At 40.1% G+C, this 18,420-nt stretch overlaps 1 protein-coding gene across 4 annotated transcripts in view; it reads right to left on the bottom strand.

The window, feature by feature from the left end:
- Positions 1–2,138: 2,138 nt before the first annotated feature.
- Positions 2,139–18,420, bottom strand: part of TRAF3 (TNF receptor associated factor 3) — a 68,911-nt gene continuing 52,629 nt past the window's right edge. For 3 of the 4 annotated variants that reach the window (XM_031066242.1, XM_005417897.2, XM_031066241.1), the window contains 3 exons: positions 16,156–16,296; positions 11,096–11,270; positions 2,139–9,930 (listed from right to left, as the gene is read on the bottom strand). In XM_031066242.1, the coding sequence (XP_030922102.1) occupies positions 9,359–9,930; positions 11,096–11,270; positions 16,156–16,296 (888 nt within the window). In that variant the 3' untranslated portion in view covers positions 2,139–9,358. The remainder of the gene's footprint in view (positions 9,931–11,095; positions 11,271–16,155; positions 16,297–18,420) is intronic. The other variant, XM_031066243.1, reaches the window with a different exon arrangement.

The following is an 18,420-nucleotide window of genomic DNA, read 5'->3' as shown; positions in this document are numbered from 1 at the left end:
CAGTGAGAATTCAGTTCCTGGCTTGGGCCATTCCCCATTCTAGTGTGCCTACAGAACACACCAGATCATGTGCTGAGGTCCAGTGTTCACTGCCAAAAACCCTCTTGAAGGAGCGAGAGATCTGAGTGAGCTCAGCTTCCCCAGGTGCCACGTTTGTCGAGGGAGGCAGGGAAAATACTTGGGTTTTCACCTGTTTTGGCCAAACAACAAGCCAGACACATTACTGCACAGGAACAGCCTTCAGGGCTCAATCCAGGCATGCAGGAAGGAACCACACAACTGATTCACGGAATAACTGGCTTTGGGGAAGGTTGGGGGAAACCACCTATTTCACCACTTGTTTTGATCACTGGATATTTCCCCATTCCTTAGACAATTCCAGGACTTGGTCACATCAAAGCAAACAAGGATCAGGATACACAGGACTGAACACTTTGAAAACCTCTGACTTTTTACCAGACAGCAAGCAAACCCAAAGTTTGAAACTCTGGAAAACTTCCCAAAAACTTTTTTAAAAACCCCTGCAGTTCTTACAAAAGATGGCCCTAGCAGCAGGTCCAGGCTCTGGCAATGTTCCTGTCAGCCAGCACCCTCTGTAGCCCAGGAGCTCCTCACCCTCATCTCCCTGGCTGTTTGGTGCTCCCAGAGCTGGCACTCTGCTTCTATCACCCTAAGTACTGGATGGTCCACTGGGGGAAAGCACCCCACAAAGCTGACAGTCACCTTCTGAGACCTGGCATGAAGGAGAAACCTTTTATAAAGCCTCACTGGAGCCGAGAAGGGCCCCACGTGTCATTTCGATTATCATTCTTTGCTGGGGGAGGAGGAGCAGGGAAGTGAGGAGAGAATTAGTGTTTGCTTTCACATTAAAAGCAATTTGTTTCCTCTCTGCTTATCCTGCTGCTCTGTAATGATGGAAGTGTCACATCTGAGCAGCAAGCTCCCCAATTTGGGAGGAGGAGACTCCTCTCCAGAGGACTCTGCTGGAAGGTAACCCACTTCATTAAGACAAGGCAGCTCACCACCCCTTCATGCTCCACAGCAGAGATATGAAGAGCTTCAGGCAGTGCAGCCTCAAGTGCCAGCACCGGGAGTGTGAGTGGAAAGGCTGGCGAGCAGGACAGAAGAGGCCAGAGCATCCAGAGTGGCACAGTGACTGCTCTCAGCAGCCAAGGGAATATCCACCTCAGCACATCCTGCATGAGGTGACAATGGCACTTCTTAGCCACCCTCCCCTTTCACCATGCCCACCTGCCTGCATTTGCCATTTCTCTGGCATCCCCACTGTATCAGGAGAAGTCACTCAGCTGCCCAGCACTTTCAGAGCCTGTTCCAAACACCGGTATGGGCTGGCCAGGTCGTCCTCACATTCCAGGCCAGCAAGGAGATGGGGCTTTTGCCAAGACACTGCGGTCTTGTGTCTGAGCACAGGCAGGACATTCCTGCATTGCTAAACCCAGTACTGCCCCTGCAGCGATGGGAAGGGAAACTGCAATTTCAGTTAGAGAGGGGTGGGAGGGACGATAGGGAAGAAATAACAGCGTGGTGCTCAGTAGAAGTTGCATGCTTCATACAAAACCCCAGGGGATCAGGGTTTTCATCCCTAGGCTGAATCTGAAACGTGGTGGAAATATTTCTCCACACATTCCAGAACAGCCTGGTGTTTTTACAGACTGCATCACGTTCTGTGACTTTGAGCACACACCTGGCATGCAGTTCTGAGCTGAGAAGAGTCACTAATGACACAACAGAAGAAAAAATAAGAAATCTACATCTTTAGACATTTAAGCTATGCTTCAACTCTCCCACACCTCTTTGGGAAAGCAGTGTACAACAAATGCATGAAAAGCCATTCCATTTATTTCTACTCTATTTGCACAAGGGCTCTCAACTCTGATGTTAGGATGAATACCACCGCCTGGTTTATTCCAGCAGAGTTAGCACATGGAAAATAGGATTCTGACAGAAGTTATGGGAAGTTACCTGTGCAGAGGATGGGAAATGCCACAGAAAAGCTCTGTTGGGTGTGTGAGCACAAAGCACAGAACAGCCATGCAGTGGGCTCACAGAGGAGCAAGGAAGGATGCACCCTGGCCATCTGCAAGTCAACAGCAGTCATTCAAATTCAACACACCAGGTTTTTTAAAAAATATTATTTCCTACTTATTTATTTTTCCTTTAATAACACAGTTTAGCATTTCAGAATTCAGCATTCTACACTCTTACACACTGTCCTTGTTTATTAGCATTTAAACACAAAAAGACATAGCAAGACCTCCAAACACAAATAAATACAAAAACACAATATACAGTAAACTGAAATACAACATATAATAATGCTATTGGGAAATTAAGACATGTTGCTAATTCCTTTTTTTATTATTATTTTAACAACATGGTTATTGCTGAGCAATAAATTATACATTTTAAAATTGTTTTTCCCCCTATAAGAAAAGGACGAGAACCACTGGTTACCAGATCACTTGCACTGTATCCTTACAGCTATTGATAATTAAGACAGGCAGAATATACACAATCAAATGAGGCTGGCCTTCTTTGGTCTTTGTTTTTGATCATAAAACTGAACACAAGTGTACCGTTCACTGAAGAGTATGAGATTAAAGAAATGGATACACAAGTTTCAAACACATTAATTTGTACATTATTCTCAATCACTGATGTCTTTTCCATAGATAGTTCTCACAGAATTTCTTGGAAACAAATGTCAGCTTTAGTTTTCCCGATTTGTATGTTGTTCCATGCATCTTAAAAGGTTATCCTACTTGTCTAAGAGAAATGGACCTACATGTAGCCCATCATCTCCTAATGGGGTATTTTTCACAGCTCTCTAGTCACCACTAATTCATTGGAGTTTTATACCTTGTAGAAAAAATCCTGAACTTCCCCCTTTTTTTTTCTAGAAAACTGAAAAAAAAGAAGTATTAACCGAACAACAGCGATAAGAAAAACAAAACAGGTGGATTACACGATGCATCAGCAACGATGGAAGCTTGTACCTTCCCATTCCACAAGTACAGATTACACAACTCTCTGCCAGTGATGCAGGTCATAGTTGGAAGATGTGTCCTTTCAGGTGCGAGCTAGATTCAAATACAAAGCTCAGAACACTATGCAAGAAAATGACCTTTACGAATGGTAATGCTGGTTTATCTCAGTAACCCTTAGACAGAGTCAAATTTTATCACTACGCATCACACTGCCAGCAATGGAGCGTGTGAACACCGGCATTGCTAAGAAGTTAAAAAGTCCTTGCAGAACTGGCAACCAAATTAAAAGTTTAGTTCCAAAGGACCAAAAACACAAACACCACATAGAGACAACAAACCCTTCCCTGAATGGGTAGGTTAGTAAGCCACAGAGTTGGGATCCAGATTTGAATTCCACATCAAGTCTGGGATGTTTGAATCCAGGGTTTTGGTTCAGGTGCTTCTTTGTGAAATTCAGAACTTATTTGAACCCTAAGGAACTAATCCTAACTTGGAGGGGAAATAATGAAAAAACACAGCCTAATATCTACGCTGACATCATGAAATGGAAGACAGAAGCTGCAGTCTTGACCATATATTAGAAGAGAAACAGGAATAGTCAGATGCCTTATGCATTGTATAATTCTACTCTTCTAAATCTTAAGAGGATGTCCCTGAATCAGCAGTCCAAAGTTTTCCACAACCTTCCTATCTGGTGCTTCTCTGCAAAGGCCTGGATTAAGAGGCAAGAAAGAACAATTAAGCCCTCCAGATTTTGGTTTACAGAAAAAGGGAGAAAGCCCCACGAGGAAGAAATGGTCAGTCACACTGACTGGTAGAACAAAGATGAACCCACTTCGCTGTACAATGGTATTCTTCCTCCTTAGTTAAGAGGAGCATCAAACGAGACTGGTTTTGTTGGACGATTCTGAACAGACAGAGCAGGACACAGGTTTTTGCTGCTGTTACTGACACGGACATGCTGTGCTGGCCTTCACTCCGCACGTCTGGGCCACCACACGTGTACAACCCCAAATCACGACAGCTTGTATGTTTAATTCTAGCCCTTACTGTCCTGATGTGGGTCTTCAGGGTATGTCAACTTATTTTCCAGTTCCTTTAAGGGACAAATGTATTAAAAGAGTAAAACCTCATGATTCAGAGATAACACTAGGGAACTGGAACCTCTCATTCAGTCCTGGCTTCAGGAGATTCCTTTTGTGACTCTGGGCAAATCACATCTCATCTTTGATTTCCTTGTTCTAAAAAAGAGAAATAGCACTTGCTATACAGTGTACACAGTATTAAAAACTCAGATGAAACTGCCAAACCAATCATTTTTATTGCAGTAGCTCTGACTTCTAGGTCAACCAGAATATCAAGTTATTGACTGAACAGGACAGAAATTCCAGGGAAGAGGTCCAGATGCTTTTTATAATTTTTTGTTCCAAATTAGAGGAAATTATTTGCAGTCAAAAAGTTGCCCATCACTATAGTTGTTTAAATATACAGGAATCTCCAAATTATCAGAGCATGAGGAAGAATATGTATCCTAAATTACAATTCAGAGTCTTCAGAAAAGCTCAACGAAGTGTTTGCTACATACAGGTCTTCAAACCTGAAAGACATGAATCAAAGTTTGCCCTTAGCCAAGATCCTCCTTTAGCAGCAACAAGTTATATTTGCACCAAGTGATCAAGTATAACTTGGAGGAAAGGGTTTTGTTTCATCACTTCTACATAAAGAAAAGACTTTGCATATTTATGTGCATGCAGGTCTGTGTGTATATGTATGTACCTACACACATACAAGTAATTTACAGAGCAAAATCTAAGAGATTAGGTATGCAACCCAAGAACTCCCCCCCTCACCTATCTGTATATTTGCATAGTTAAATCATATCAAAGGCAGCAATACTGCAGTCATGTTTTTCACTCTTCTGCAGTGCAGGCAACTTTCCTTGTCACTCTCTACACGCTTCTCTGTCTTGGACCAAAAAGCACCAGTGCTTTAAAAACTGAACAAAACATCAACAGATACCCTGCACTGTTGGTGAAATGCCTATCCCAGGTGATGGAATACAAATACAAATAGGTGGTAGCTTTTAAACTCCAGTTCAGCAAGCCTTAATTGTGGCAAGCTGAGGAAACAGAAGCGATACAACCACAGCCTAACATTCATGGGTTCAACACTTAAATCCCAGCTAACATAAATCTCTATTACCTTTGCATTTGAGAAATTCACCAGGCACAGAAACAGGCACATATCTTCATCTTTCCTTTTCCAAGTAGAAAACACCACAAGAAAAGGAAATAAACTGCATTTCATTTTTTTTCATGTTTTTAAAAATCTAGCGTGTTTTTCCCATCAAAAGTATGCCACCCACCATTCCCTTTTCCTATTGCACATTCTCTTTGTGAAGAACAACATTTACAGTACAAGGCTGAAATCAACATTGCATATTGTAAGTCAGCAGTTGAAGGTGTACCGTGTAGACAGTAACTGAAACAAGACCCCAATTAATTAGCTCAGAGAAGCAATCCAGACATGGTCATGCATCATAATTGCAGGTTGGTCTTTAAACATCCAAATAGTTTCATCCTGCTTAGGATTCAAGACTTTCTAGCTAATAGGTGCACTGACTCTGTGCTGAAGAGTGTACACAAAGGGCAATATCCAGATTGTCACACACTGGAATCTCCCCAGAGGAAGCTGGAAACAGAAGAGGTTTGTACATAACTTGGAGCGTCACCGTGAAGAAAGAACACCAGCAAGAGACTTCAGCTGTGTGCTGCTAAGAATAGAGGACTACTAAGTAGAGGACAATATGGTTCCACTGAACAAACTCTGTTCAAAGTAATGCAAATACTCTGGGACCCCCTTGCAATAGTGGCAGCTCCCAGGAGTTTGCCAGGATTCAAGAGTATATGTGGGGGCAGGGTGATGTCCCACAAATCACTTTAAACAGATAGTCCCTAGAAAACTTTGGATATCTCAGTCAGGAACAAAGAGAAAAAGGATAAAGGGCATTTCAGCAATGAGAGAAACAGTTAAATAACTTAAAAGTGTTGAGTAAAGCACCAGGTATCTTTTCCTTTCAACTTAGAGAATATACAGTGGCCTTGTTTTCACAAAATGCTACATACTCCTTGCTGGAAAGCAGAGGAAACCGATTTCTATGTACACAGTAAGAACTCTACAGAGATGGCCTGTGAGTTCTGTGGAGAAAGGGGTGTTACAGTCAAGGCTTCAGGTATTCCACAGCAGGCGGTGTCTACATTTGTGTAGCAAGATCCTGGATTTCACAGTACGCAGGGTTGGCAAACTGGAAATTCTCTGGCAGCTCCATGTAGTTTTAAAAAATAAGTGCAGTAGGCCTCCGTTTTATTAACTGTGATAAAAAGCACATATGCAAAAATATTTTTATATCGATAGCACATTACTGCATTATAAAAGCTGCCCAAGTGAAGCTGAAGATTCTGGCAGCTGGTGCTTTTGGCACTTGGGAGATGTGGAAAGCAGCATAGAGATCTGTGAAATACAACAGTGACTGATGTTTCTGCTACAGTGATCGGCATTTAGATAGTTAGCAGTGTTCATATTTAAACTTCTCTCTGAAGTTTCTGAGTCAATATCCCACCAAGACGAGATATTCAGATCTCTTAAAGCTACTAGTTTAGGCTGTGTGCAGACTCAGGAAGACTTCCCTATTGGTTTACACATTCACATGATTCAAAGTCCTCTTTCAATCACCAAGGCTGGAAATGCTTTTTTTCCTCCTCTTTTAAAGAGCTTGGATTTAGAAGCGCAATTCTGTCACAGAAGTTGGAAACTGTCGTCACAAATCTGCAGAATATGCTGGGCCCTGCTTATACTCAAAATCTCCTCCAAGTCCCAGATTGAAACAGGATATAAACTGTTTTGTGATGGCCAAACGGTTTCATTTAATTTTACAAGACATGCATTAGCAATGGGAGGAGAGTCCTTTGGACATTTCCACTTGGGAATCCTGTTTTCAGTAAAATTCTGTGATGCACAAACACAAAAGCTCAGCTGCCTACATTCACAATTATTAAAATGACACAAGTCGAGCGAACCTTCGCCCTAAAGCGTAAGTGATGGGTTTACTTATGCAGCCTGCATAAAACTGCAAGTGCCATACAATGATATCTAGAGATATAGATGCAGGTATATCTATAGATATTTATCTCTTGTGCAGAACATCCTCCTTCCGTGCTAGAAATTAAATGCTAGCACGTGCCTCCATATTTGAGCTTGCACCTGTTGACAGCCACGTACCATAGAGGGAGTACAGTACCCAGACAATGGAAGGCAAGAAAAGGAAGACAAGTTGCTGCTGACAGTTAGGACAGTCAGCAGCAGGCAGTATTCTAGCAGGTGCCTGGAAAACCCATGAAGACCACTTAGCATGCATTGTATATCCATAAATACTTCTTGCAGGCACTGTGTGTGAAGGCACAGCCAAAAAAGACAACAGCAAAGACAAGCTGAAATACAAAGGCATGAATTCAACTGCACCTTAGGCAAAAATTGTGACTATGCCTCAAAAAAGCAGAAAACTGATACAGCCTGACGTTAAAGGCTGAGATGCAATAGGTTTTTTCAAGCCCACGAAGGCTGAAAACACAGTGGTGCAAGCCTGCTCTGCTTAAGCAGGATTTTAAAGAGCACCACAGTCAGGCTGTGTCTCTGGACTTGCTTGTCACAGGCTATTAAACAGAAGCAGATGAACACAGCAGGTTGCAATCAGCATGTTTCAGGGCTAGCAAATGCTTTTCACTACAGTTGAGGCTGTTACAAGAAAGAAGCCCATGCATTCCCCATTAGGATGCTTGTCTGCTATGAGAAGCTGCCACGAGCATCCATATTCACAGCCCCAGAGTTCTCAGATGGATTCGTTTCAAGTGATGCCACCTTACAGCCACAGGCATTAGAGGAGAAATGTCGCCTGCCCTCACAGTGGCCATGGAGACTGTCCAGTCCAAGCTCCATAGGAGCACTGAGCATAACGTTTTGGCACCTCAATGGGACGGATTCCACCATGGCCAAGTCACAGAAGCTGCAGGAGCCAAAGGAGTGGGCTTTGGCTTCTGTTTCATACATTGCAAGATACCTAAGGGCTCTGAAGACAAGGCTAAACATTATGCCTGAAGTCCAATCAAACTACCATTTCAGATATCAGAATTAATCTGAATAAAAAGCTATGGTTTATGAGCAGCACAGCACATCTAAGGCACATGTATGCATGCAAGCCACCATCACTGTATTAAGACATTGCTGCTTTGTCTTGAAGCAATGGCTGCTAGTACAGAACAAACATAGAGGCTTTTTTCAGCACTAATCCTCCTCCCCAATACTGAAAATACTATATACTGCTGACAGCATAATGTGCAACATATATAGCTTGATTGGAAAGCATGGGGCAGAACTTTAAAAAATGTACAGGATTCCGTTTAGAACTCCAAAGTTCAACAAATGCCCTATTTTAGGGTGAAAACAATTATAAATCTGATAATGATGCACAGCATCCATGAGTGATTTTTCCTTAATTTTGAAATAGTGTCATTAACTACGACATATATTGTAGGTTTACATTTCTAAAGAGAAATAACAGAATTGAATAGTTTTTTTTTCCTATCACAAGTGATAACCAGTGTTTGATATCTTCTATTTTTTCTTCCAAGAAATATCAGTCTATCAACAGTTTTAAAATAAAATGTTTTCTGTAACAATAGAACTTTAAATAAAAATATGATTTCGATTCAGATACTTTTGAGAAGACATGGATGCTTTTCCAAGATCTTCTGACAAAGTAATTATTAAAACAGAGACCAGATGAGGCCTTAAAAAGACAATATACTATATTTCAGACAAGATTGCACCTCAGTTTTTCAAAGAATATCATAATTGCAACATTACTTCATCTTCTTTTAACATGCTGACAATTTCCAGCTAGCCCACATGTGAAGGGTTTTTCTTGTATTCTAGCTTAAAAGAAATAAAAGTCAGTAATTGATTCAGCACATACTGTATATGTCTTTTCACCTCCAATTGACTAGATCATTAATAAGTTAAAAAAAATCCTCTCTGACCGTAATCACTATCCTGACAAGGGATAAGTGATTCGTCAGAGCTCAAGTGTTGCTAGTTCTATTAAAAAATATACCATGGTATGATTTCTTAATGTGTTGCTACTTTCGCAATTGGACCCTATGCAGTTATGCCTTCAAACTCTTCCATCTGTTCCACAAGGTGGTTCTGTGAGCTTTAGGACCTCTGATTGAAGACAAACTGATATAAAACCCCCAAACGGAGTTGCCTTCTGTTTAATCCGCCTCCCCCAGTGTATGTCAGGGGTCTGGTAGATCCGATGTATCCACTATGACTTTAATAAAAATAGTATCATCTTTAATATACGTTCCATTCTCTAGAACAGTTTGAGCCACAAAGACTGGGCAGCCAGATGCAATGTTCATTTCTCCAGTTGGCTTCTTGAAACTGCTGCTGTTCGGATCTGGCTTGAAAGCATCTCCCAAGTGGCGTCGAGATGGTCCCTGATCCATGAGCATGAGAGTCACTTTCTGTTTGAAGGGCCAAGGAAGCAAAGCATCGTATTCTCCACGCATGATGACAAAAAACAGAGACAAGTGCGTCCCCTTTCCCATGCCATCCCCATTCAGATAAACCCTGGCACACATCTTGTAGCCAAAGTATCCAGTATAAAAGGGTTGGCTGTACAGGGACAGAGTCTTCCCCATGACTGCTTCTTGCTTCCGACGTTTATAGTCTCGGATTTTCCAAATCAACACGCCGTTGTAACTCGCGGTTTCCAGGACCTGGAAGCGCAGGTCCATGTCAGCCAGCCGGATGTCGTGAACGCTCAGCATCTGATCGTGCCTGCTCAGCTGGGTCTCCAATAGGCCTGGCAGAAACACAAAAGATGGGGGTGAGAAACCTGCTGCTTACTAAAGACTCTAAAAACCAACCACCAGTGCTGCTACTGTGCATGAAAACACTTTCCTCCCCAGGAACCAAAATGCATTTGGCCACTGATGAAGCAATTTCTACAGGCTCTAATTTGCTGGCTGGCATCTAGGTTAGCTGGGATTTTTACAAATGTGGGTGTTAACTGTACATGTAGTAAAAGTCAAATATTCAAATCACCTAACAGATTTTTCCTGGTCACTAAACAGTATAACTAGAGGCTTCCATTTTTTGAAAGGAGACTTGGTGGCATTATCTGCAGATTGTCATTTAGCAGGTAAGACCTTGGAAGCAGTTACACATCCTATGTAATCCCTCTGAAATTCAGAAGCATTCCCGATCACTCAAAACATTCTTTTTAGACAATATTTGTCTCAGAAGCACAGTGCTGCTACCATGTAAATTTCTTCATAAAAAAAACAAAAAAAAAATCAAGCTTAGATCTGTATTATATGGTCATTTATTTAGTTCAGAGGGAGGGCTATGTTTTCTGTGTCCCCTTTCCCTTTCATGTTACTCTTTTGTTTTGTTACTGGCAAAATTGGCCAACACACAATACTGAGAAGCAGATAAATTCATAAGGCAGGTTTATCTTATATAGGTCTATTTAAATGTTCTTATTCCAGTCTTTATTAAGAAGTATAATAACCTCATTCTTAAGCAGATCTCAGCTTTCTTAGGATCAAATACTGTCTACCAGAATCAGGATGGGTGGTTTTGGGTGGATAACCATACTGATCCATTCACAGGGGAGAAGAGTATTAAAAATGTCGATACTATAGACTATATTTAAAGAAGACTATATTTAAAGAAGTTGCTGAAAGCTATTAGCTATCAAAGATCAATTGAGAAACTGTTAATAATGAGCTAACAATGCAGTCAAGACAAGAGTCAATAAAACAAAAGAGAAGACAATAATCAAGCCTAAGAAAAAGCATGGAAGCAATGCCACACCATCAACAAATGAAATACACAATCTCCTACTCAAAAATCAGAAGAATCAGCATTATTGATGTTTCCATATAAAAGTCACAATGGGAGTGCCACTCAAGGGACACCGTTTTCCTCGCAACAGCACCGCAGCCCACTGTGCTCACACTCACTTGTATTCCGAGCTCCTTGCCCTGCAGTTTTATCAACACTTTCCAGCTCAGTCACTCTGTTCTGGAGGGATTCCACGCTGCTCTTCATGCTGTCAGCCTCCTCCCAGTTCTGTCGGAAGGGACGGATTTCTTTGTCCAGTTCTTTGAGTTTCTCTGCTTGACTGTCTATCACTCGCTTTACAAAATAACAGCATATGAGTTAAAATAACACAAAGACATTCATTTATGCAAGTAAAACAAAGATTATATGTTGGTAATAAGGCTGAATTCCAATATAAACAATTTTTGCTTTTGCCTAGTATTTTAATAACACAAACCTTGAAAATTTAAAGGAATAGCCCAGGTATTTATGAAACACTTAAAAAATATTTAGTGCTGCATAGGTAGAGCACTATCAGAATTAGCAATAGCCTTATTTTAAAAAAAGGGACTTGTTAGTATGTACTTCTTGTCTAAGATAGTTTGATTTTTTGGGTTTTTTTTAAACCTTTCAATATAAGAACAATTTTCTGAATGTCTCTACATTGGTATTATGGGCTGATACCTGTTGGGTTTCATGGGACACTACTTAAGCAACAAAATATGGGCACAGCTTCACGTGGTGCGGATCAAATGGCTGCCCATGTGCACGGGTTTATATTGGTTTACAGCAAAATAAGTTATGCCTTCAGGAAAATATCATTATTCTTGCACACATGGAACACAAGTACACACATGTGCAAGCTCCCAGCTCATATTAATCAGTCATCAAAGCCTAAGTTATTATGTGCCCACAACCATATCAGAAGCCCTCAAGAACGTAAGCAAAATGATCACTTCTGTCCCCTTAAGTACCTTTAAAATTCCCACTCTTACTTCCTAAACTCAGTAACCCATGCATTTTGAAGGTATTTTCTGTTGAGTCTTTTTAAGAAAACAAACAAAAAAAAATAGCCCAGCTGGTTTTGGAAAGGCATGAAATATAACACTCCATAAACAAATAGACAGAAAGGCCAGTATTCTCTTGAAGAGGGACATTGCAAGCACCTCAGTATATTAAAATATAAAGAACATATTTCCCAGTCTCCCTCAAATCTGATGCAAGAAATACACAGCACTTCACATTATCACAGCTAATTTGGACTAGCAGGAATTTTAGCCAGAACCCTATAATCAGTTGTGAAGTTCAAATGATAACAAAAATATCTGAGAGAAGAAACTACTTTTGCTACCACCTACAGTTAAATTCCAAATCTAACTTTATAGCTTTATAGTTTATCATCATATAGAGGCAACAAAGGTAAAAATAATTTTTCATTTCTTCACAAAAATAAAGTGGCAATTGAGTACAAAACAAGAAAATAAATTTCTTTTGCATTTGCCTTCTGGTTGGCCATGTGGATTCAGTGTTCCCCACTGAAGGGGAAACCCTTTTGCCCTTTGAGCCATTTGCTTTTAATCACATGGTTTCAGTTATACTGAAAGTCTGTAACCATTAATTGAAGGTTGTCAATTTGATGAGCCAACTAGCAACATCAGGTTCTAGGAGTCTTATTTTTTGTCTCAAAACAACTGAGCAATCTAACCTATTTCAGGATTAACTATTTATTTCTATGCTCCTGTTTTAAAACAAGTTATGTATCTCTCACATCCAGAATTAGGGCTCTGTGAAGGAAAGCTGTGCACTGAATCATAAATGCCAGGGGTATGGGCCCAGTAAATATATGAAGCAGCTTGCCTGGCCTAATGAAGCACCATCTACCAACCCTGTCACACCCTCCCACCTGGGCTGATGGTAATCAGACAGTAGAGCAGGGAAGGGCTGTTACCCATATAAATAAGGAAACACACTACAGCATAGCCTGACTGCATGTTGTGAGAGCAGAACCAAAGGATTTGGCCACTAGTTCACAGTTAACATGCAAAAGAAACTCAAAATATGTCCAAGTCTGATATTTTTCCTTTACTCATACCAAACATGAACTTTCCAAGGCAAGAACAGTAATGTGGCTGGGGTTTGCACAATGCCTCACAGCTTGCACCTCTTTGGGCTAACACAGCATCAAACAAAATAAATGATCACATTTTTATATGAAAGGGGAAGTGTTAAACATGCAGAACAATTGTAAGCTATTCTTTTGGGAGAAGTTTACCCAAAGTTGTTACTAGGGACCCACATCTCTCCATCAACCTGTGCAACATTCCACCTTTGTACACGCATAACCAATTCTGGTTTAGCTGCTTCTGTTTCACATTGGCAAATATGTAGCATTTTTATCTACTGCACCTTGACATGGGAATTCAAGTGATATAAAATAATCAGAAATAAGACTTCTATTTAATTTTTAAAAAGCAGTAGGATCTCTATCTTTTTACCCTACAGGGAGTCAACCTCCCTCCTGCTGGGAGATACTGATGTACTAAATCTGAATTTAATGCAGCAGTGGAGATTTTCACTCTAATTATTCCATTAGAAAGCACACAGATGTCTCACACTGTACTCATAAATTTTCAAGTAGATATCAATTTTCTGCATGCACTTTTCATTCTAGCAACTGACCTCTCTGGATCATTAATCCCGAGTTATGTGCTTGGCAAACCATTGTGAGCTCCTTTTGATGTTGATTTTCATATAGGGTTCTGTTTAGTATTTCTACCAACTTCCAGAATTTTAGCACTATACTTACTAAAAGAATTTCAGACAATGTCATGAGGAACTGAAGAGCTGTAATGACCTTTCCATTGCAACTGATAGGGCGAAACTGAAAAGCTAAAGAACAGACTAGAAAAGGTACTGCTTGACTTGGAAATCATGTGTCCTTCTCCTCTGCAGGAAGGTATTACTCATCAAATCATTTTATGTTCATAAGGCCACTGTTTCTTTTGTCCCTCAGTACCTCACTTCTCCACCCTGCTTACAATGGGATTACTCACATGCTTCCATTTCCATATGAAAGACTGGACACTGCATGTGAAAGTTCCTCTCCACATGACAGCAGCCAAAAAAAGTATCACACACCCTTGGTAAAAACACTTTCCCTAGAGACCAATATATAGAAAACTCATCTGAAAACAAAACATCTCTAGGCTGAGGCTCCTGCCAGTGCCCAGACTCCCCCGCTGCATTTACACTGGCTGTGTCAGATGCCTCACAGTGCAGATGATGCTCAGTGATGCTGAGCTCCACTCAGCCACTCCCCAGCCAAAAAGGTCACCTGACAGCCAATACTGGAACTGTACTAGACATCAGGAGCATTTGTAGGCCTTGGGGGACTAAGCAAATACCCCTTGCTCAGAGCTGAACTGGTTAGTGCAGTATCTGTGGCTCCCAGGTAACCACAGCTGCTCAACACAACCCAGGGAAAGAATGGCTCACAAAAGGTAACTAATTCCTTCCACTCCTGGTGGGCAACAGAAGGAGGCTGATTATGTTGTCCAGGAAAAAACAAATTGAGGCATGTTTCCAGGATATCCTTAACAATCAGACTGAACCAGGAAATTCTGCTAAGTGGAAGGAAACGGGTTGAAATAGTATTGAAATACATTTTGGCTTAAAATAACTAAATTGAAATAGCTGGCAAGAGGAAGCAAAGAACAGGAGGGAAAAAGAAAAAAAAGAAAAAAGAGCAAAAATTTTTTTCCAGTACTTATTACCATCACAAAGCCACTTGTTGGAATCTGCTGCTTTGTAGCGGTTTGGGGTTTTCTTTTTTCCTAAACCAATCACTTGAAAATTGATTTTGCTAACACTTACAGCTCGAGGAAAAAGATATTGCAATCTGTCATTTAAGACAATAATGAAAAACTCAGATCTATGTTTTTTCCATTTCCACTCTCACTGCTGGCCATTGAGACAGCATGTGTAAGAACTTCAGGCTTACAAATTAACTTACCTCCTGGTAGATTCAATCAGCAATATCAGTACATACAAGGATTAGCTCCCCAGTGTCAGAATGCAATATTGCAGGCAGGCAGCCATATCTCAGACTATCATCAGACAAGTAACAATGACTAAGGCAGGCTGAGCTGGTTACTAAGTGGGCAGGTCATGGAAAGAAATTACTGCTATAAGGAAAAATGTTGCAGTTGCTAAACTTGAAGGTTTCCTTATAAACCATCATCAAGGGTCTCCAGGCCCTGAGATCCTGAATGTGCCATCCTTTGAACCCTCTTAGCCACACACTGGTTTGGGTACCTTTATCTTTCTTGAGTTATCAACATTTGCAGTTTATATGTGAAGTGAATAGTAAGTGAAAAAGATAATTTTATTTCCATTCCTTTAAGGTGGATGCTACAACAAGTATCTGATATTCTAGCAGCAGACATACTACATTAATGTGTAAATGATACCTCCACAATTGCTTGCTAAATACCTCCTGAGGTTTCCCTTATTGTGGTTAGTGTCATGCAAGCCAATAGAAATTCCCAGCACCCAATTGCAAGTCAGCTTTGAATACAGAGCAAGGAATTTCAGCTTGGGCTAACCACCGTGCTAGGGCATACTGAGGATTTCTAGTTTCATGCTGGCTTGTGGCCAGGTCATTCAAAACACAGAACATCAAACTCAGACCTATCAGCAAAGGAATAACTAGATACATTTTCCTCAGAAGGACAACAGAAATCTGGATTTTTAGAAAGTGTATTCAAATGCATTATGCTATATTTGAATTAAACCCACACCAGACTGATCTCACTCATGATTCATATTGTTTTTATTATCAGCAAGTAGAAAAGGAATATATGTAATACTCAACAATTTTAAGGTGCTAATCTTGTCCTTCAGTTGGACTTCTTTAAGCAGTTTGTTTAAGTAAAAAAAAGATTAATCTTCATATAAGATTTCTATTTTGTTTTCAATCTCTTCCCTTTTAAGCTTTTTTGTTTTGATTTGTTTTAACATAGCCTAGGCAATTGCAGTGGTTTACACAACAAACCAGAAAAAAAAAATCAGAATGGCTCTCTAATAATGTAAAGTATCTCCCCCCACTTTTTAATTATACCACCTCACTTCACAAGTGTAAAGGCACAGAACAGAAACTACTGCCATTTCTGCTTTAATGGGGAGAGTCTGTATTTCTTACCTGTAAATGAAGTATTTTAGATTCATTATTCCGCAGCATTTCCTTCTGTCTTTCAATTTCTATTTCAAAGCTACAAATCTGATTATGTAAAGTTTGTATACTCTTGTTCTTTTCCAAACTTTCATTCTGGAGCAAGGCCACCTGGAAAAAATTCTACAATTACTCCTGCCAAAGTTTATCAAAATACTAAAATAGCTATGTTATTTTAAAACTATCTTAAACACATGAAAGGGGTAAGATCCTAATAAAATCTCTCTCCATGTATTGCAAATAAATAAATAAACCCCAACCTTCTGGTAGCTATTTTTGCACTTCCAATGTATGACACTGGTACAACTTTGGCTTAAGAAAGTGCAGATGGGACACAAAACCAGCAGAGAACTTGTGTCTAAATGTAACATTTTCTTTATTCACTTGATGTTTAATGGCCTGGTTTCCTGGTTTCCACCAACTGACTTGGGAGTTGCTTGGAGTTTGGAAGAAAAAACTTAATTCACTCTGAATTGGTGTTAAGAACTCGAGCCCTGCACAGAAGGGACACCAGAGACAAGCTGAGCTGGCTGGATGAGGGAACACTAATCTTCTTCACCTACTCCAATCTGTCCTGACGTATAGCAAATTTAAGGAAAAACATCTGCATGGGACTGACTTGGCTTAAAAGAATGTGATGGCAACGAAAACTCTTGAAATGAATGAATATAGAAAGGATCCATGCATTTGAAGGACAATCCAATGGTGCCTACTAGTAGAAAAGACCAAAGAACTACTACTGTGAATTACATTCTCTCTGTACTGACATTTTATGAATTTATTCATTAGTGACTCATTCTGTTTTTAAAACATGAGCCTTGTTAAAAGAATATCATATTATATATCTCCTTGGGGATGAAACTAATACAGTAAATATTTTCTGTCATACTGCTTAGTGCTTGTTCATTAATGTGGTTTGGAGAAGGGGGCTGCTTGGTGATGGTGCATTGCTTTTTTGAGAAATGCAGTTTTCCCCCAGGCAAGATCATTCAGCAGCAAAAATGCAGAAAACAAACACTTGGCACAAGATGATGTTTGGACATGCCCTGACTATTGCACAGATAGATCTTCAAACGGATATGACACAGCACCGTTTCAGACCCAAAAAATCTTGATAAATATTTCACATCATGACCAATTACTTGGAAGTTTCATGTTCTCAAAAAAAATCTACTCCTGGCCTCTATTATAGGTGCTAGTTTGAGGTTCAGCCATCTTCACCTCTGATGTGGGTGCCACTGCAGAATTCCATCCCCCTAACTGCCCTCTAATCAGACACCATCACCAAATCCCTTATGTGTCACTGCATTCCTAGCAGAACCCAGCCTGTTTGAAAAGGTAATTCATCTTAAATCTCTGAACCAGCCTAAACTAGACAAAGGACTGTCAAAGTCCGCAGGCATTCAGCAAGTTCTTTAGATGGGGTCCAAAAATACAGAGATACCGTAATATATGTGTGGGTATCTACTTTTCAATATAGTACAGTGCAGTACATGTGCACATACACACACAGTTCTGCACTTTATACATGGAAAAACTGGCAAAAGAAACTCAACAGAAATGAGACAAAGCTAAGTTTGTCAGTGCAGAGAGAGAAGCAATATTGAGACTGAAGGAATGCCTAGGTACCAGAAAAAATTTAAATTTAAACCAGTACCTCTGTCTCCCAGATATTTAAGATCTGCTGGGTGGATGCTTCATTTTTTTGCATCCTCCATTTCCTTAATGAATCAGAGTTCTTTAGTTAATTGTGATCTTTACATTTCCCTTTTCTCACTGTTTCCTCCCCAGGCCTCCCAATCACAAGGCAGTTATGGTCTGGGTCACTAAGCATTGCATTTCCATTTTTGTACAAGTTATAAAACGTGGACCTGTTTTGTACTGAGATTTTTCCACGCAGCTTTACAGAACACAAGAAAAGCAGAATTATGTCCTGCAGTCCTTAATCAGACAGAACTGTCATTACTAAGTCCGCAATTGTAGTTTGGCTGTAATTTGTGAATAAAAAAAAATTTAACATTAAATAGTTTCCCAACTATCGTTTCAGCATAAGTCTTTGGAACTTCAGTTTAAAAAAGGGTGAAGGAAACACAGCATCTAATTACAAATTGCATCAGCTTCCTTTACTTAGTTGGCATATTTGAAATATTCCTAGGAAAAAGCATGCTCTTATTCAGCAATTTTGCAAATTAAGCTGTTGCTTATTGTTGCTTACTAAAGAAGAATGGAAAAAAC

This window comes from Geospiza fortis, unplaced genomic scaffold (genome assembly GCF_000277835.1).
Source record: "Geospiza fortis unplaced genomic scaffold, GeoFor_1.0 scaffold23, whole genome shotgun sequence".
NCBI classification, from domain to species: Eukaryota; Metazoa; Chordata; class Aves; order Passeriformes; family Thraupidae; genus Geospiza; species Geospiza fortis.
Note: the sequence above shows the minus strand (reverse complement) of the source record. Positions and strands in the feature narration are given on the sequence as shown.